The 21,060-nt window shown below is 42.3% G+C and overlaps 1 protein-coding gene across 2 annotated transcripts in view; it reads left to right on the top strand.

Annotated features, from left to right (window-relative positions):
• The window catches only part of npr1b (natriuretic peptide receptor 1b), a 57,549-nt gene extending 36,816 nt beyond the window's left edge, over nt 1-20,733 (top strand). For both annotated transcript variants that reach the window (XM_024385701.2, XM_024385700.2), the window contains exons 6-22: nt 6,850-6,944; nt 8,233-8,368; nt 8,572-8,656; nt 8,805-8,925; nt 9,029-9,103; nt 9,315-9,392; nt 9,515-9,619; nt 9,827-9,898; nt 10,153-10,312; nt 10,476-10,631; nt 16,501-16,669; nt 18,385-18,531; nt 18,629-18,752; nt 18,884-18,952; nt 19,075-19,249; nt 19,345-19,443; nt 19,570-20,733. In XM_024385701.2, coding sequence (XP_024241469.1) covers nt 6,850-6,944; nt 8,233-8,368; nt 8,572-8,656; nt 8,805-8,925; nt 9,029-9,103; nt 9,315-9,392; nt 9,515-9,619; nt 9,827-9,898; nt 10,153-10,312; nt 10,476-10,631; nt 16,501-16,669; nt 18,385-18,531; nt 18,629-18,752; nt 18,884-18,952; nt 19,075-19,249; nt 19,345-19,443; nt 19,570-19,727 — 2,024 coding nt within the window. In that variant the 3' untranslated portion in view covers nt 19,728-20,733. The remainder of the gene's footprint in view (nt 1-6,849; nt 6,945-8,232; nt 8,369-8,571; nt 8,657-8,804; nt 8,926-9,028; nt 9,104-9,314; nt 9,393-9,514; nt 9,620-9,826; nt 9,899-10,152; nt 10,313-10,475; nt 10,632-16,500; nt 16,670-18,384; nt 18,532-18,628; nt 18,753-18,883; nt 18,953-19,074; nt 19,250-19,344; nt 19,444-19,569) is intronic.
• Nucleotides 20,734-21,060: the final 327 nt, after the last annotated feature.

The following is a 21,060-nucleotide window of genomic DNA, read 5'->3' as shown; positions in this document are numbered from 1 at the left end:
ACCTCCTTCTCTTTTCCCTTTCTCTCCCCACCATCCATCATTCATTGTCCTTTTTCTCTGCCTCTGTCTTCTGTGCAGTGGCCTTGGTCACTTAGGCAGCTGGTATTTCCAACGGTAGGTCTGGCCTGGGTCGAGCTGATAATGAGCTGTGTGAATCTGAAGCCTTGTCATCCAAGCCACAGTGGAGCGCAGGGCTGGAGTGTGGAGTGCACTGTAGAAAGGAGACAGGCAGACAAGTGGGCAGAGGGGGATAGGAACAGAGAGAAAGAATGAAGCACTGTTGTGCTTGTGCCCTTTGGTTCATCATGTGTACTGAAACTCTACAGCTACATGGTACATGGTAGGCCCCCATTGTTCCAGAAGTATTTGGTAACTGGAGAATCTTGTCAATGCTATTAGTAGGCAACGGAGTGCCTGTAAAAAGGATTGACAGAGACCCTACAGATCTTAGTCTAATAGCATTTAGCGATAGAGACCCTTTCATGTCATTCATAACTAGAGGTCTTGCTCTCTTTCTCTCTTTCTCTCTCTCCCTCCCATACTCCCTATCTCTCCATCGGAGTCTAAATAAAAATCCCATGATGAGTCCAGATGAATAATGAATACTATACATTATTCATAAGTAAGTCCTAGGGTAGTACATTTTCCCATCCTTAGTTACCTATATATTTCATGAAACAACTGTTGTTTATTTATTGACTGTTGTTGACTGATGTGATAAGGTTTAAGGTAATCAAAGTAAACGCATAGATTGCTGTACATTTTTGGACATGACAACAGGTGTGTGCCATCCTTAGTTAGTTAGGCAGGGGCTGTTACAGTTGAAGTCGGAAGTTTACATACACCTTAGCCAAATACATTTAAACTCCGTTTTTCACAATTCCTGACATTTAATCCTAGTAAAAATGTCCTGTCTTAGGTCAGTTAGAATCACCACTTCATTTTAAGAATGTGAAATGTCCGAATAATAGTAGAGAGAATGATTTATTTCAGTTTACATACACTCAATTAGTATTTGGTTGCATTGCCTTTAAATTGTTTAACTTGGGTCAAACGTTTCGGGTTTCCCACAATAAGTTGGGTGAATTTTGGCCCATTCCTCCTGAGAGAGCTGGTGTAACTGAGTCAGGTTTGCTCCTCCTTGCTCGCACACGCCTTTTCAGTTCTGCCCACAAATGTTCTATAGGATTGAGGTCAGGGCTTTGTGATGGCCACTCTAATGCCTTGACTTAGTTGTCCTTAAGCCATTTTGCCACAACTTTGGAAGTATGCTTGCGGTCATTGTCCATTTGGAAGACCCATTTGCTACCAAGCTTGAACTTTCTGACTGATGTCTTGAGATGTTGCTTCAATATATCCACAGAATTTTCCTACCTCATGATGCCATCTATTTTGTGAAGTGCACCAGACCCTCCTGCAGCAAAGCACCCCCACAACATGATGCTGCCACCCCCGTGCTTCACGGTTGGGATGGTATTCTTCAGCTGGCAAGCCTCCCCCTTTTTCCTCCAAACATAAAGATGGTCATTATGGTCAAACAGTTCTATTTTTGTTTAATCAGACCAGACCAGAGGACCAAAGTACAATCTTTGTCTCCATATGCAGTTGCAAACCATAGTCTGGCTTTTTTATTGCGGTTTTGGAGCAGTGGCTTCTTCCTTGCTGAGTGGCCTTTCAGGTTATGTCGATATAGGACTTGTTTTACTGTGGATATAGATACTTTTGTACCTGTTTCCTTCAGCCTCTTCACAAGGTCCTTTGCTGTTGTTCTGGGATTGATTTGCACTTTTCACACCAAAGTACGTTCATCTCTAGGAGACCGAACGCGTCTCCTTCCTGAGCGGTATGACGGCTGCTTGGTCCCATGGTGTTTATACTTGCGACCTATTGTTTCTACAGATGAACGTGGTACCTTCAGGCATTTGGAAATGCCTGAAGATGAACCAAACTTGTGGAGGTCTACAATTTTTTCCGGAGGTCTTGGCGGATTTCTTTTGATTTTCCCATGATGTCAAGCGAAGAGGCACTGCGTTTGAAGGTAGGCCTTGAAATACATCCACAGGTACACCTCCAATTGACTGAAATGATGTCAGTCAGCCTATCAGAAGCTTTTAAAGCCATGACATCCTTTTCTGGAATTTTCGAAGCTGTTTAAAGGCACAGTCAACTTAGTGTATGTAAACTTCTGACCCACTGAAGTTGTGATACAGTGAATTATAATTGAAATAATCTGTTTGTAAACAATTGTTGGAAAAATGACTTGTGTCATGAAGTAGATGTCCTAAACGACTTGCCAAAACTATAGTTTGTGAACAAGACATTTGTGGAGTGGTTGAAAAATGAGTTTTAATGACTCCAACCTAATTGAAAGTAAACTTCCGACTTCAACTGTATGTATGTAGAACACACTTTGATCCAGGGACATAAGCTGCAGGTGGTTTGCAGACTGGCAAACTTTTTCACATCTGCCTGGGTAGAATAATGACATAGTTATTTCTCACAGTAAATGCAATTATTTCAAGGAGAGGTGCTTGTGGGGAGGCATTAAAAGCATTCCAAAAAATAATTATAATTAACCGATGAATTTTTCGACAAAAGTAATCACATTCTTCTCCAATGCAAGGCCAAAATTTCAAGCCTGTGTTTTCAGACATCAGACAACTAAGTAGAGTGAACAAAAAACAGCCTGCAAGTTAACCTCCTGGTCTAGCTGATGTCGAGCTGCAATATCATAACACACTACAGTGAGTGTACAATAAGGTCAATATTTGCATATACTGTATGTGATAGGAGTGCTCCTACGTTTAGCAGCAGTGATAATAAATACACAATATATCACCTATTCCCATGTGTTCACTCTGTAGATAAGAACAAAGGCTGTTTATGTGGCTCTAATGGAGCTCTATCAGCAGCTGCTCACATGGCTTCACAGCAGCTAGGGATTGTAATCACCTGGTTGGCACCATACATATCCATAAACTACACTGTGACTTGGTGGAAAATCAAATGGTGTAGTGACACTTCCACTGTGCACTTTGTTAACGGTTGTTGTTATTCATAAGAGTGCTCTTTGCTTTCTCCAGATTTAAAGTCAAAGTACTTTCCAGTTATGCCCTGAATTAGAGAAGTGTTTGATTGTAGGTTTCATTCATGTTTAGGGATGCACTGCGACAACCTGCATTGTGTTGCTAGTCCTCCCTCTGTGTGCCCTTTTCAAATGCTTTGACAGTTGCCTTGTGCATTTATCAACCAGAAGCCTAAAAACCACAACATGCCACTAATATGGACTCACCTCTGGCTTTTCATGGACATTTTCTTTCAGACACTTGACCTTTTTTTCTACCTTGTCAATATGCTTCTGGAATCTTTTGTTTGACTGCGAGATCTTGTTATACAAAAAGAAGGACCAGACTAAAACAATGTGCGTTGTGCAGTCTTGGAAGGAGGGAGTTGACACCTGATTTAGGAATAGGCAGCCCAGGAGCATGTGCCTGGTGACGTCTACTCCAGGTTAGCCGTCAGTACGGAACGGGTCATGCAATGTTTTTTCAATCAGATGTTAACTTCCTCCATCAGGGACACACTGTTGTGCAAATCAAACATATTGGAAAGGCGCAGAGGGGAAACTGATTCCCGTTTTAGTTTAGGTAATTACAAGGATTTGAACGGTGAGGGGAATAAGATGAGACATACAGGTGTTTTACTGTTGTTGATGATATATGAATTTACATAATGTACCAAGATATATACAGTACATAAAGGTAGGCAGCCAGTATAGACCTTATACATAGAGAGAGGGAGGATGTCAAGATGGAAGGATCAGGTTACAGCTGCTTTTCTCTCTAGCTTCTGTTCCATTAACTAATGGGCCTGGATGGGTGAGAGAGATTCAGACACTCTAGGAGGACAGTGGAAGATGTATAGAACTTGCTTCTTCATTATTGAAAACCGCATGTTTTGGCAACACAGCCTTCATCTGATATACTGTACTTCCAATACGCATCACTCATGACTTTACATCACTACAGTCCATTTGAACTTTTTAAGAAAGCATACAGGTAGTTATAATTTACAAAACTAACACACTAGCTGTCAAGCTACTGCGCTGTACCGTAGCTCACAATGTGCCACCTTTCTCCACACGCTCTGAACGCCTGCCCTGATTGCTAGCACATTGTGCAAATGCCACCCCCTCCGGCTCTGTTCTTTGTAGCACAATTAAAGTCTGTCTGCACTACCAGACTAATACAGCTCTGGTGGACTGAGCCTCTATCACTGCAGCCCACTAAATTCAGCCGTACCCCCACCATTTCCATTCAAGGTATAAGAATTATTAAAGAGTTATTAATAAAGAGTAAGACAGCAGTTAGAGATATGTGAGGCTAAGAAAAATGGATGGGTGGAGGGATGGATGGATACATGGACGGACAGAGGGATGGTTAAAGGAACCTGGGACTAAACAGCTCCCTCTGCAACTGGATCCTAGACTTCCTGAAGGGCCGCCCCATGTGGTAAGGGTAGGTAACAACACATCCGCCACGCTGATCCTCAACACGGGGGCCCCTCAGGGGTGCATGCTCAGCCCCCTCCTGTACTCCCTGTTCACTCACGGCTGCATGGTCTGGCACAACTCCAACACCATCATTACGTTTGCTGATGACATAACAGTGGTAGGCCTGATCACTGACAATGATGAGACAGCCTTTAGGGAGGAGGTCAGAAACCTGAACATGTGGTGCAAGGGCAACAACCTCTCCCTCAACATGATCAAGACGAAGGAGATGATTGTGGACCACAGGAAAAAGAGGACCGAGCACACTGTAGTGGAGCAGTTGGAGAGCTTCAAGTTCCTTGGCGTCCACATCAACAACAAACTAACATGGTCCAAGCGCACCAAGACAGTCGTGAAGAGGGCGCAACCAAACCTATTCCCCCTCAGGAGACCGAAAATATTTGTCATAGGTCCTCAGATCCTCAAAAGATTTTACAGGTGCACCATCGAGAGCATCCTGACGGGTTGCATCACTGCCTGGTATGGCAACTACTCTGCCTCCGACTGCAAGGCACTACAGAGGGTAGTGCGTACGGCCTAGTACATCACCGGGGCCAAGCTTCCTGCCATCCAGGACCTCTATGCCAGGCGGTGTCAGAGGAAGGCCCTAAAAATCGTCAAAGACTCCAGCCACCCTAGTCATAGACTGTTCTCTCTGCTACCGCATGGCAAGCCCTACCGGAGTGCCAAGTCTAGGTTCAAGAGGCTTCTAAACAACCATAAGACTCCTGAACAGCTAATAAAATTGCTACCCAGACTATTTGCACCCCCCCACTCTGCTACTACTCTCTGTTATTATCTATGCATAGCCACTTTAACAACACTATCTGCATGTACATAATTATCTCAATTACCTCGACACCGGTGCCACGGCACATTAACACATTGACTCTGTACCGGTACCCCCTGTATATGGCCCCGCTATTGTTATTCACTGCTGCTCTTGAATTATTTGTTTTTCTTATCGCTTTTGTCTTATTTTTTATTTTTTAGGTATTTACTTAAAACTGCATCGTTGGTTAAGGGCTTGTAAGTAAGCATTTCACTGTAAGGTCTGCTACACCTGTTGTATTCGGCACATGTGACAAATACAATTTGATTTGATTTGATTTAAAGGCTACATTTTTACTGTAAATGTGTCTCCATTATTTTATATACTTCCCATACCTAGTTTGCCTTAACACAGACAGACCAGCCAGGGACAATACCCCAAAGAAGTGCTACTCCCAATTCCTGGAAGTCGTGCTGACATCACCGACATGACTCATTGGTCAATGTTAAGTGTATAATGTTCTATTAAAGAGGTACTAAATCATGACTCCACTCCCCTTACTTCCACACCTTAACCTGTCCCAGACAACCAAACACCATGCATCCCCCCCATGCAGACGCTGGCCAAATGTCATTTTCCCAGACCAACCACAAGGTTAATCATTCTCTAACCACTGCCTGTGTGTGTGAGTAGGGCAATAACGTCTGTGGGAAAGTGTGTGTTCTTGAGTATGTGCGTTTGTGCACGCGTGCATGCTACCCTATCTTCTTCATGTCCCTCAAGCCGATAATCCGTCCCATATCATAGCACATCTCTCAGGCCCTCTCTCCTCTGATTAGAGGGATGACGCCTGTATATTTCTTTATTACTAGGATAACCCCATTTGGATTGGACATTTCCAGGCCAGTAATGGCATTTCCTGTCATGTAATTTCTCCCTATAGACACCTCTTTCCATTCACACTCAATATGGAATGGCTCTCAGGCTATTATCTGCACCTCCAAACCAACCCTGGGCTGTTGTCTTCGCCGGAAATGAAAGTAATGTTATACAAGATGGCCGTCTACTAGATTTATTAGCAAGATAGCCCAGCTATATTACTGTGATTATGGATGAATACTTTTGGGTGGACCTAGGGTGTACCAACTTATGTTGTGTTTGCATCTGTGTATCTCCAACACCATCATTTGAAGTGAAATTGTTGTCATGACCAATGTTTGTTTTGATCGTTATGGCTGTTTATTTTTTTATGTTTGAGATTTTTGTTATGGGTGTTCTAACTTGCACAATGGTTGAGATATTTTTCCGGTGTCGGCTAATAGGGACAACCTCAAATGTAAATCTGCTCTCGTTTCGTAACGACAGTAATAATTTGTAGTAATTACTGTTACCCGCTGAGTGCTTTGATGATTATTTTCATCCCTGAACTGGATATTAGTGTAAGCTAACATTCATTTGGTTCCTTTAAATATTGTCTGACTCCTCTACCTCCCTTTGGCTCCTCTCTCCTTCTGGTCCTCAACAGGTGTAACAGGCCTGGTGCAGATAGATGAGAATGGGGACAGAGAGACAGACTTTGCTCTCTGGGACATGAATGACACCAACACCAGTGTTTTCCAGGTACTGAACACACACACATCTCTCTCTCTCTCCCTCGTACACTAAGGCTCCTCATCTCTCGTACACTAAGGCTCCTCATCTCTCGTACACTAAGGCTCCTCATCTCTTTCATTCTGCCAGTGCTCATAAAGCTGCCTGCCTGTGTACACAGTCTCTGTGTGTTTTGGAGATGGGAGATTAAAACTAGATGTTCTCCAGAGGCATTAACATCTGGAAGAAAAGAGCTCTACAGTTCATAGAAAGACCTCCATATTTCCATTACCACTACAATATACCATCTGCTCAGGGTGAGGGTAAATGGGGAAACAGCTATATATAGCTATAGCATACAGTATTAACAAACCCTATTTCAGTTTACATATGATAATTTATTATGTAATTTCATCCACCCAGTGCCAATGTGTTTGTCTTATGTAATGACAGAATGATAAATATTCATTGGTGGCAAGCCACTGAGGTTAATGACCAGCTGATCCAGCGAGATCTAGAGTACTGTATGTACATGTACAGTTGAAGTCAGAAGTTTACATACACTTAGGTTGGAGTAATTAAAACTCGTTTTCCAACCACTCCACAAATTTCTTGTTAACAAACTAGTTTTGGCAAGTCGGTTAGGACATCAACTTTGTGCATGACACAAGTAATTTTTCCAACAATTGATTACAGACAGATTATTTCACTTATAATTCACTGTATCACAATTCCAGTGGGTCAGATGTTTACATGCACTAAGTTAACTGTGCCTTTAAACAGCTTGGAAAATTCCAGAAAATTATGTCATGGCTTTAGAAGCTTCTGATAGTCAATTGGAGGTGTACCTGTGGATGTATTTCAAGGCCTACCTTCAAACTCAGTGCCTCTTTGCTTGACATCACGGGAAAATCAAAAGAATTCAACCAAGACCTCAGAAAAATATTTGTAGACCTCCACAAGGCTGATTCATCCTTGGGAGCAATTTCCAAATGCCTGAAGGTACCACGTTCATCTGTACAAACAATAGTACGCAAGTATAAACACCATGGGAAACACCCTATGCTAATGCATTGCATTGAGAATAATGGGTCAATCTTGCCAGCCTGCCATCTCACTGTCTAAGAGGACCACAATGGAAATAAGCCTTCTTTATTCTGTTTTTATCCTCTAAAATGTTTAATTATGTAATGTTGTCTCCGGCTGGAACAGCCTACTGCTTTAAATTATCTAATACATTCAATCAATCAATGTGTGGTATGTTATTTGTCTATAACATTAGACATGTAATTGTAAGTTATACTGTGTTCCTTGCCAGATTGTGTTGGTGTACAACGGCTCTCAGAAGAAGCTGAGGGCCTTGCCTGGGATGGACATCCAGTGGCCAGGGGGCGCTGCTCCTTTAGATGTGCCCGTCTGTGGCTTCAAGAACGACAACCCAGCATGCCTTGCACGTCAGTGGACTCCGTCTGTCTCTCACTCACTTTTATATACACTGCCCCCCATAAAATGTCTTAGTTTGCATGACGTAGCAGAAGTTATAGTAGTCATAACCAGTCAAAACAGTTTACGATGACTGACTTTACACTGTCATGCAGTGGCTGTATTGAAGGACACCAGCGGACCATAAAAATGTTTCCCCTGTCTCTTTTTCCAGGAACCATCACAATCCACCAGATGGTAACAATTGTGGTGTTCTTCATCATTATCATCATCCTCACCATTACTGTCTTCATATACAGGTGAGTATAGACAGGCCAGTTCAATCAGCAAGTATACACAAGGCCTAGAATCTACAGGAAGAGTTTTATGTCATTACGTTTATAGCATTGTTCACATATCTAAAAGAGCAATCTATCATCACTCTCTCTCTCTCTTTCACACACACAGGAAGCTGAAGCTTGAAAATGAGCTGGTGGCTCAGCTGTGGAGAGTCTCCTGGGAGGATATTCAGATGAGCAACATGGAGAAAGTGCTGCGAAGCGCAGGCAGCAAGCTCACTCTGTCCCTGGTGAGTCCACACTCACATGCACGCTTGTAACAACACACACATTTCACAATACACACAGTCTTGCACAAAACTGACCCCATTCCACCTTTCGCTTTATTTACAGAGGGGCTCCAACTACGGCTCCCTATTAACAGGAGATGGAAACTTTCAGGTGTTTGCCAAGACAGGCTATTACAAGGTAAGTAGGGTGTGCGTGTGTGTGTGTGTGTGTGTGTGTGTGTGTGTGTGTGTGTGTGTGTGTGTGTGTGTGTGTGTGTGTGTGTGTGTGTGTGTGTGTGTGTGTGTGTGTGTGTGTGTGTGTGTGTGTGTGTGTGTGTGCGTGCATGAAAGAAAGTAACCTTTTAATGTCAACTGGATTGAATGCATAAAATGTTTTCTCTGTCTTTCAGGCAAATATTGTGGCCATCAAATACATCAACAGAAAACGCATTGAGCTCACCAGAAACGTGCTGTTTGAACTGAAACATGTAAGTCCTCATGAGGTTGTAGTGTGACGTGTGTATACTCCAGAATGCATATGTGCATCAGAGAATAGCGCTGTCCCTAAATGTGTAAGTCACATTGTGTCCTCCTTTCCTTGCCTCCCCAGATGCGTGATATTCAGAATGAGCACCTGACCCGCTTCATTGGAGCCTGCATCGACCCCCCCAACATCTGCATCATCACAGAGTACTGTCCTCGGGGTAGCCTACAGGTAGCCACCCCTCACCACATCTCCACTATAAGATAGTCCACTGACCCATTACAAATCTTTAGGACGCATTTTCCTTGTCTAAATGGTGTGTGTGTGTGTGTGTGGGTGTGTGTGTGTGTGTGTGTGTGTGTGTGTGTGTGTGTGTGTGTGTGTGTGTGTGTGTGTGTGTGTGTGTGTGTACGCATGGGTGTGTGTTTCATCCTTCAGGACATCATGGAAAACGAGAGCATCACACTGGATTGGATGTTCAGATACTCTTTAATCAATGACATTGTCAAGGTAACCACTGCTCTACACACTCTCCTGCTTATCTTTCCATGTGTCAACTTCAGTTGACTTCAGAAAACACATGTGCATCATTCAAGTGAACGATGACTGACTTTACACTGTGCATATGCTTTGCAAAACATTTTTAGACTAAAGCTGAATATAAATAACTAATATATATCTAATCTCTCCTTTTGACTATTCATCTCTCTTCTCTTTCTACATTTTACCCTCTATCCCTACCTCCCTCCCCTTCTCCTTACCAGGGCATGGCTTTCCTCCACAACAGTGTCATTGTCTCCCACGGCAACCTGAAGTCGTCCAACTGCGTGGTGGATAACCGCTTTGTGCTGAAGATCACCGACTACGGCCTGTCCAGCTTTCGCACCGAGAGCAACACAGATGACGCCCATGCTTACTATGCCCGTTAGTCACCTGGCTCTGCAGGAAATTGCCCTTTAGACACAGATCTAGGATCAGCTTAACCTGATCAAATCCTTAAGAGGGTGAAATACAAAACTGACCTTAGATCAGTGTCTGTAGGCAAATTGATTAAGCTTTTAGTCAATTTATCAATCTATGTGTGTAGGGAAGCTGTGGATGGCCCCAGAGCTGCTGAGGTTGGAGAGACCCCCTCCATGTGGCACACAGAAGGGAGACGTCTACAGCTTTGGCATCATTCTCCAAGAGGTGGCGCTACGCCATGGAGCCTTCTATCTGGAGGGAGAGCCGCTCAGCCCCAAAGGTAACACACATACACACACACGCACTTTCTCTTTCTACATGACAGACATTTGGGACCGATTTGATCCTATGTAGCAAAATTTGAAATTGTGTTTTTCACATTAGATAAAAGTAGAGATTCAGAGCGCGAAAGTTATAGATAATACACTACAGTTGAGGAACAATGGGAAAGTAATTCTGCTTTGAAAGTTGATAAACTTGTAACCCCTCTTTTGAGAAAATGGCTCTTGAATGTTTTGGTACACCTACTAGAGAGCTCTTCTTTGTCTAAACCCATTCAGGATCGTTCACAACCTCTTAAGCCTTAGCCCCACCCATCTCTTTAAGGATTCACATGTGAGTCCATTTGCTAAACAGAGTGAGTAAGTTCCCAGACAACTGAGAACTTGGAAAAATACGAGGTGAAATCATGACGTTAGTGAGCTTCAGGTCGAAAAGTCAGGGCTCTGGAAAGAGGCCCCAGTTCCTGAGTTGGAATTCTGAGTTGGATGACAGTTCAAAACGATTTTTCCTAGTCGGAGCTTGTTTTTTTCCGGGTCCCCAGTTGTCTTGAACACACTGAAGTCGGAAGTCTGAGATTTCCGAGTCCCAAGTTTTTGAACGCGGCAATAATCCCAACCCATACTACTAGCATTACAAACTGATTGTCATAGCTAGCCACCATGCATGCATCTCCAGGTAGCTAAAGCTAACCAACTAGGGTCAATGTTAACTAGCTAGCTAACATTAGGTTATAACTAGCAATGCAAATAGATTTCGGAGATACAAATAATAATATTACACAGATCACACACGTAATGTTAGCTAGTGAGCCAGCCAGCTAATGTTAGCTAGCTAGCTAACACTACGCTTTAACTTAAAATGAAAATGACATTCTGACTAAATTTGAAATGTATAATATCTGAAAATGTATCAAGCTAGACTTTCTTACCCGTATACATGGATGAACGCTTCTCCCTCTCTGTCACCATTGCCATGGTTGCCCTTAGTTTGGAAATGTAATCCGGAGACATGTGTTTTATACAACAGCTTTCTGTCTTCTCTTTTTGACTCCTGCTGCATATTTGCAATCAAATGCTTGGATTTTCTCCATCTCCATAGCAATCATACTCTGCCACCACTGGGCATTCAACTTCTTCCGTGACAACAACATTGTTGATCGCTGTATCTGAAGACTCTACAATGTCTGGTTCAATTAAAATGTTTTTATCTAAATCAGGGATTTCCTAATTGTCTGATTCATTTTCAGAGTCAGAGAGAGTCAGCATGGCACGATCATCCTCCAGACTGTGGAGAGCAGTAGCAATACTTCTGCAGTTCTTCATAATATCTCTCAAAAAAGCTGTGGTAGAAATGATTACCTACACATACTGAGCAGCTCATGTTATAGACAGAAGCATGCTACATGGCAGACCAATCCGAACTCATCTCTCTATAAGAGCTCAGGGCCAGACCCAGATGCAGACACGGGAGGCAGATGGTTTGAGTGTTTGATATTTATTAGTTCCAAAAAGGGTAGGCAAGAGAATAGTTATGGACAGGCAAAGGGTCAAAACCAGATCAGAGTCCAGAAGGTACAGGGTGGCAGGCAGGCTCGAGATCAGGGCACGCAGTCTGGTCAGGCAGGCGGGTATAGAGTCCAGAAAACAGGCAAGGGTCAAAACCAGGTGGCAAAAGAGAGAATAGTAAAAGCAGGAGCATGGGAAAAACACGCTGGTTGACTTGAAACAGACAAGATGAACTGGCACAGAGAGACAGGAAACACAGGGATAAATACACTGGGGAAAATAAGCTACACCTAGAGGGGGTGGAGACAATCACAAGGACAGGTGTAACAGATCAGGGCGCCACACTCTTGGCATGTCCTGCCCATCCATTATCTCAGCCAATCATGGCTAGCGGGAAGGTTCCTGTCTTTTCCCGTGGCTAAACCAACTAGGCTCGTAATTTATTCATATTTACAGATGGCAAACAAGTTTGTTATTAAGGCACATGAAAGTTCATTGTTCCAGAAGGCATTTCTGCCCCAAAACACATTTTGATAAAAAATTCAAATGATCATGTTCAAATGCCTCTACTGTGAAGTAGTGACATGCGACATACTCCTAGTTTCCTGAAACTAGTCACATTTGTGCTCCCATACACTTTTGCTCATAAGCACGCTTATTTGCACATAAATACAGATGTATTATAAAAGAAAGAGAGAATACCATTGCTGCTGAGTAAATTATACCCCAGATTGTGTCCAAGATAAACAGTGTTTGTATGTTTCTTCCATCAAAAGCATAACAAACAAACCCAACAAGCCTCCTTCTCGTCAAGGCTCTGTGGTCTTTGCTGACTACATTATCGCCGAGTAGCGATAAGGCAATTAGAGCAACTCAAAACAAAAGCTGTTATTCTGCACATTGCACCCGCAAGTCTGTTTACTCAGGAAAAGCTCTGTAGAAAACACAAACCTATCAAAAAACACATAACAGCTCCAGTGACTCAACAAATCTACAGTATGTTGATACATTTTACTCCACGTGAACTGTATTCTTTATATTTCAAGGTTCCTCCTTGACTCTACTCACAAAAAAACATGACATCAAATTCAACAAATGAAGTGTAGACCCCCAAATATTGACACAACCCAATGTTCATTTCAGAGCTACTGACCAATATGCCACGACGTTAAAATGGAGACATGGAACAGTTTTGCAATTGCAACCATTTGGCAACTTAAACTAGGGAATTTGTCGAACACGCTCCCAAAAGATTTTCTATTTTCTCACTTAGCCCCTCTTGCACCCCACTTACCCTGAAGAGCCTACTCTAATGATATGGAGGACGAGAGCTAATATACCTCTCTGCTTTGTACTAAGGATAGTTAAGCCCACGCAAACACTTGTAGGGACAAACACACAGTCACATGCTTTAAATAACACAGAAACATATTATATTTGTTTACCTTCCTCTGTACTGTTTTCTGTGTCTCTGGCTTAGAGTAAAGCAACACAATTTTAATAAAATATCAGATTGTAAGTACATAGCTGCAACCAAGATATTTCTTTTTCATTTGAGCAGGGGTGTGTGACTCTTTAGAACGTTTTTTTTTATTATCAGTCAAGATTTCAGATTAAATTGTAGTTAGTTTGGGAACAACAATCTGTCCTATCTTCCTTCTTTAGAAAACTGAAAAATAAAGAGATTGGATTTTTTGCTATACAGATCAGCAATAACAGCTGTTGTTGTGTTCCAATTCAAGTCTCCATCACAACGTGTTGAGGAGAAAACCTTTCTGTCACCCATGTCTGCCAACCACCACTGCTCAGTGAATTAGTTTTTTTTTCAAAACCATAATTGCATGAAATTGTGCAAAGTTATAGAAAATTGAACGTGATTGTGGTCGATTGCAAGAGTGGTGTACTGAGAGAGAAGCAAGTGTTTGTATTTGCTCATCAGAGTGTAACACTTTGTAGTGGTAGACAGCAGCTGTTGTGTGACAGAAAGACAATGAACTGACTTAGAACCAGAGCATGCCATTTATGCCACTGAAACCACTTTATGGTCTTAACTCAATTAGGCTGCATGGACTGCTGTTGTGTGTGTGTATGTGTGTGTGCGTGTGTGCGTGTGTTTGCGTGCTTAATTTTTTTTCTGAATGAGGGCAGAAATAGGGGAATAGGGTGAGAAATTATGAAAGTGTGAACGAGAGGATAGAATAAATTGGGAGGGAGAGATAATGGAAAGATTGTGAAAGCATATGAACACAATGGAAAGGAAATTGGACTGGAATCTCTGAGAAGATGAAAGCAGAAGGAATGACACTAGATATAAAATATTAAATTTCACCATCTATAGGAATGCTTTATACACTGAGTGTAGAAAACATTAAGAATAACTTCCTAATATTGAGTTGCACCCCCCCACACACACACCTTTTCCCTCAGAACTGCCTCAATTTGTTGGGGCATGGACTCTAAAAGGTGTCAAACATTCCACAGGGATGGTGGCCCATGTTGACTCCAATGCTTCCCACAGTTATGTTAAGTAGAGGTTGACCGATTAATTAGGGCTTATTTCAAGTTTTCATAACAATCGGTAATCAGCATTTTTGGACGCTGATTACATTGCACTCCACGAGGAGACTGCGTGGCAGGCTGACCACCTGTTACGCGAGTGCAGCAAGGAGTAAAGGTAAGTTGCTAGCTAGCATTAAACGTATCTTATAAAAAACAATCCATTTTAACATAATCAATAGTTAACTACACATGGTTGATGATATTACTAGTTTAACTAGCTTGTCCTGCGTTGCAAATAATCAATGTGGTGCCTGTACATTTATCATCGAATCACAGACTACTTCGCCAAATGGTGATGATTTAACAAGCGCATTGGCAAAAAAAGCACTGTCGTTGCACCAATGTACATAACCATAAACATCAATGCCTTTCTTAAAATCATTACACATCTATATTTTTTTTAAACCTGCATATTTAGTTAAAAGAAATTCATGTTAGCAGGCAATATTAACGAGGGAAATTGTGTCACTTCTCTTGCGTTCTGTGCAAGCAGAGTCAGGGTATATGTAGCAGTTTGGGCCACCTGGCTCGTTTCGAACTGTGTGAAGACCATTTCTTCCAAACAAAGACCGTAATTAATTTGCCAGAATTTTAAATAATTATGACAACATTGAAGGTTGTGCAATGTAACAGCAATATTTAGATTTATGGATGCCACCCGTTCAATAAAATGCAGAACGGTTCCGTATTTCACTGAAAGAATAAACGTTTTGTTTTCGAAATCATAGTTTCCAGATTTGACCATATTAATGACCTAAAGCTCATATTCCTGTGTGTTTATTATATTATAATTAAGTCAATGATTTGATATTTGATAGAGCAGTCAGACTGAGCGGTGGTAGGCAGCAGCAGGCTCTTAAGCATTCATTCAAACAGCACTTTCCTGCGTTTGCCAGCACCTCTTCGCAATGCTTGAAGCACCGCGCTGTTTATGACTTCAAGCCTATCAACTCCCGAGATTAGACTGGCAATACTATAGTGCCAATAAGAACATCCAATAGTCAAATGTATATGAAATGAAATGGTATATAGAGAAATAGTCCTATAATTACTATAATAACTACAACCTTAAACTTAACTGGGAATATTGAAGACATGTTAAAAGGAACCACCAGCTTTCATATGTTCTCATGGTCTGAGCAAGGAACTTAAACGTTAGCTTTTTTACATGGCACATATTGCACTTTTACTTTCTTCTCCAACACTGTGTTTTTGCATTATTTAAATCAAATTGAACATGTTTCATTATTTATTTGAGGCTAAATAGATTTTTATTTATGTATTATATTAAGTTAAAATAAGTGTTCATTCAGTATTGTTGTAATTGTCATTATTACAAATATAGACCGATAATATCGTCCGATTAATCTGTATCGGCCTTTTTGGTCCTCCAATAATCGGTATCGGCATTGAAAAATCATAATCGGTTGACCTCTAGTGTCAAGTTGGCTGGATGTCTTTTGGGCGGTGTACCATTCATTCTACACATGGGAAACTTGAACGTGAAAAACCCAGCAGTGTTGCAGTTCTTGACAAACCGGTGCTCCTAGCAACTACTACCATACCCCTTTCAAAGGCACTTAAATATTTTGTCTTGCCCATTCCCCCTCTTAATAGCACACATACACAATCCATGTCTCAATTGTTTCAAGTCTTAAAAATATATATTTTTTTTTACCTGTTTCCTCCTCTTCTTCTACACTGATTGAAGTGGATTCAACTAGTGACATCAATAAGGGATTCACCTGGTCAGTCTATGTCATGGAAACAGCGTAATGTTTTGTACACTCCCCCTTCCTCTAGAAATCATGGACCGGGTAGCTCTGGGTGAGTGGCCGTGCCTGCGGCCTGCTGTCAACCCTCAGATCCACAGCCAGGAGCTGGGCCAACTCATGCAGCGCTGCTGGGCAGAGGAGCCTACCGAGAGGCCCGAGTTCAACCACATCAAACTGCTGCTACGCAAACAGAACAGGTGGGTGTAGGGGGGTGGAAGTGGTGAGAGTGTGTTGCATGATTCCGTTAATGTCTGTGCATCTCCACTCCAAAAAAAGAGTATGACTACAGTACCAGTCAAAAGTTTGGACACACCTACTCATTCAAGGGTTTTTCTTTATTTGTACTATTTTCTACATTGCAGAAGAATAGTGAAGACATCAACACTATGAAATAACACATATGGAATCAGGTAGTAAAAAAAAAGTGTTAAACCAATCAGAATATATTTTATATTCTTCAAAGTATGCACCCTTTCCCTTGATGACAGCTTTGCACACTTTTGGCATTCTCTCAACTAGCTTCATGAAAAATGCTTTTCCAACAGTCTTGAAGGAGTTCCCACATATGCTGAGCACTTGTTGGCTGCTTTTCCTTCACTCTGCGGTCCAACTCATCCCAAACCATCTCAATTGGGTTGAGGTCAGGTGATTGTGGAGGTCAGGTCATCTGATGCAGCACTCCATCACTCTCCTTCTTGGTCAAATAGCCCTTACACAGCCTGGAGGTGTTGGGTCATTGTACTGTTGAAAAACAAATGATAGTCCCACAAAGCGCAAACCAGATGGGATGGCATATCGCTGCAGAATGCTGTGATGACCATGCTGGTTAAGTGTGCCTTGAATTCCAAATAAATCACTTACACTGTCACCAGCAAAGCACCCCCACACCATCACACCTCCTCCTCCATGTTTCACGGTGGGAACCACACATGTAGAGATCACCCGTTCACCTACTCTGCATCTCACAAAGAAACTGCGGTTGGAACCAACAATCTCAAATTTGGACTCATCAGACCAAAGGACAGATTTCCACCGGTCTAATGACCATTGCTCGTGTTTGTTGGCCCAAGCAAGTCTCTTCTTATTATTGGTGTCCTTTAGTAGTGGTTTCTTTGCAGCAATTCGACCATGAAGGCCTGATTCACGCAGTCTCCTCTGAACAGTTGATGTTGTGATGTGTCTGTTACGTGAACTCTGAAGCATTTATTTGGGAATCAATATCTGAGGTGCAGTTAACTCTAATGAACTTATCCTCTGCAGCAGAGGTAACTCTGGGTCTTCTTTTCCTGTGGCGGTCCTCATGAGAGTCAGTTTCAGTAATAGTGCTTGATGGTTTTTGCTACTGTACTTCAAGAAACTTTAAAAGTTCTTGAAATTTTCCTGATTGACTGACCTTCATGTCTTAAAGTAATGATGGACTGTTGTTTCTCTTTGCTTATTTGAGCTGTTCTTGCCATAATATGGACTTGGTCTTTTACCAAATAGGGCTATCTTCTGTATACCACCCCTACCTTGTCACAACATAACTGATTGGCTCAATTGCATTAAGAAGGAAAGAAATTCCACAAATTCCAAAACTTTTAACAAGGCACACCTGTTGCTTGAATTGCATTCCAGGTGACTATATCATGAAGCTTGTTGAGAGAATGCCAAGAGTGTGCAAAGCTGTCATTGAGGCAAAGGGTGGCTACTTTGAAGAATCTCAAATCTCAAATATATTTTGATATGTTTAACACCTTTTTGGTTACTAGATGATTCCATATGTGTTATTTCATAGTTTTGATGCCTTCGCTATTATTCTACAATGTAGAAAATAGTAAAAATAAAGAAAACCCCTTGAATGAGTAGGTGTGTCCAAACTTTTCACTGGTATTATATATATGTCTGTGTGTGCGTGTGCGTGTGTGTGTAGGGAGTGCAGCACTAACATCCTGGATAACCTGCTGTCCCGTATGGAGCAGTATGCTAACAACCTGGAGGAGCTGGTGGAGGAGAGAACCCAGGCCTACCACGAAGAGAAACGCAAGGCTGAGGCCCTGCTCTACCAGATACTACCACAGTGAGTCTCTGCTATACACACACACACACAAACACACACACAGTGAGTCAATGCGATACACACACACAGTGCGTAATGTTACGGTCTGTACCTGCAGTTCAGTGGCGGAGCAGCTAAAGAGAGGGGAGACAGTACAGGCTGAGGCCTTTGATTCAGTCACCATCTACTTCAGTGACATTGTAGGCTTCACAGCCATATCAGCTGAGAGCACACCTATGCAGGTGAGAGAGCACGATCACATTGTGACACTACTCCCACAGGTGTGACAAGTTACAAAGATAGACTTTACAAGGGAGGCCATTGTCAAACCAAACAATTCCTATTCTGCTCTAAAAAATGTTTGCCTCTTTAGGTTGTGACCCTGCTCAATGACCTCTACACATGTTTCGATGCCATCATTGACAACTTTGATGTTTACAAGGTAACATTATATTTCTCATCAATGTGCAGATGAAGGAAAGGAAAAGAGGAGATGATGCCTCTGAGATCTGCCATTAGGACACACTGACTTCCCTGCCCCTGCTGTTTCTGTGGCGCCCCCAGGTGGAGACCATTGGTGATGCCTACATGGTGGTGTCCGGCCTGCCGGTGAGGAACGGGAAGCTACACGGCCGAGAGATCGCCCGCATGGCCCTGGCTCTGCTCAACGCTGTACGCACCTTCAAAATCCAACACCGGCCTGACCAGCAGCTCAAACTACGCATTGGCATCCACAGCGGTGAGCGGCACGCGATGGTCACATACTAGCAGACTCAGTGATGATATACCAATTTCAGTTGTGTGATTGACCAATTCACTCCACTCTATATTCAGGCCCTGTGTGTGCAGGAGTGGTGGGGCTGAAGATGCCACGGTACTGTCTGTTTGGAGACACAGTCAACACCTCTTCACGACTGGAGTCCAATGGTGAAGGTAAGCCACAGAGTAGTCATACAACATGTGGGTTTTAAATCAGTTCCACAGATCTGCTGGTCTTCATATCTCTGTGGTAGTTAATTGACTAATTAATGATTGCTCTCCTCACCTTCTCCCTCACAGCATTGAAGATCCATGTGTCTGCGGCCACACGTGACGTCCTGCAGGAGTTCAACTGCTTCCAGCTGGAGCTGAGAGGAGACGTGGAGATGAAGGGGAAGGGGAAAATGACCACCTACTGGCTACTGGGAGAGAGCAAGAACAACGAGTCAACGAGCTAAGGGGACGAGCCAAGGGAAGGAGGGAGGAAGGTCATGAATAAAGAAATGGTGGAGGCAAACTTAAGCAAATAATGGGAACCACTGATTTGAAGTGCTGGAGCAAGTAATCAAATGAAGAGGCCTGGTGAATGAATGAGGTGGGGGGTAGATGAGGAAGAGGACGAGGAAGGAGGATGTGGAGAACTTTCTTCACTTCAGCCCTCCTGCACTCGAACATCTAGATTTTAAGGACATATAGAAAGCTACATGCTCTGAGAGTGTGTGTGTGTGATGTTCTGTGTATACGTTTTTCCAGTTTTATTTCCGTGTTGGAGGTTTTGGATGCAACACTGATGATATTTGGTTCACAAACAAACCTTTACAGGAGGTTGTGGATATTGCTACCTGGTGGTCACATTATGTAACTGTTTTTTGAATTAATGTCTTTTATGAGTACACAGTATCCCACTGGGCACAGACGTCAGTTCAACATCTAGTTGTGATTTAAATTTGGTTGAGTTGTCAACTAATGTGAATTCAACGTGAAATAAACAATAAATATCACTATGTCATTTGATTTAGGTTAAGAGTTGGGTGAGAAAAATACAAAATGCCCTTACGTTGATTACTTTTTTACAAATCCAATCAGTTTTCCATGTTGACTCAACATCATCACATACATTTTCGGGGTTGAAATGACATAGAAATTACATTCTAACTTATTTTACCCAGTGGGATTTATAATTTGATTAATTTCCACTGTAGTCTTTGTGATTATGTATCCCCAGACCCCAACCACAATAACTGAGCCTACTCTGGAGTTAAAATGACTTGTTTGATATGTGTGTGTGGGTGTGTGTGTGTCTAATGTCTCATCAGTGTATATGATTTGTCCGTTTACAGTCATATTACGGTCTTATTATTTTGTATAATACAGATGTTGTTTATTTCTCAATAGATTACTTTTCTATTGCCTAAAGGGCAATTCACAGAAATGCACTTAAAATAAAGTCAAGCATTCCACTTCTTCGGCACCATAGACAGTTTCATTATTTTCACTGAAGTGTACGATTGCCTATGAATCTGTCTAATAAGATTCAATTTAATGCATTATTGTTGCCAGCAGCATACCACCCTGCATACCACTGCTGGCTTACTTCTGATGCTAAGCAGGGTTGGTCCTGGTCAGTTCCTGGATGGATGCTGCTGGAAGTGGTGTTGGATGCTGCTAGAAGTGGTGTTGGAGGGCCAGTAGGAGGCACTCTATCCTCTGGTCTAAAAAAATATCCCAATGCCCCAGGGCAGTGATTGGGGACACTACCCTGTGTTGGGTGCCGTCTTTTGGCTGGGATGT

This window comes from Oncorhynchus tshawytscha, linkage group LG23 (assembly GCF_018296145.1).
Source record: "Oncorhynchus tshawytscha isolate Ot180627B linkage group LG23, Otsh_v2.0, whole genome shotgun sequence".
NCBI classification, from domain to species: Eukaryota; Metazoa; Chordata; class Actinopteri; order Salmoniformes; family Salmonidae; genus Oncorhynchus; species Oncorhynchus tshawytscha.
Note: the sequence above shows the minus strand (reverse complement) of the source record. Positions and strands in the feature narration are given on the sequence as shown.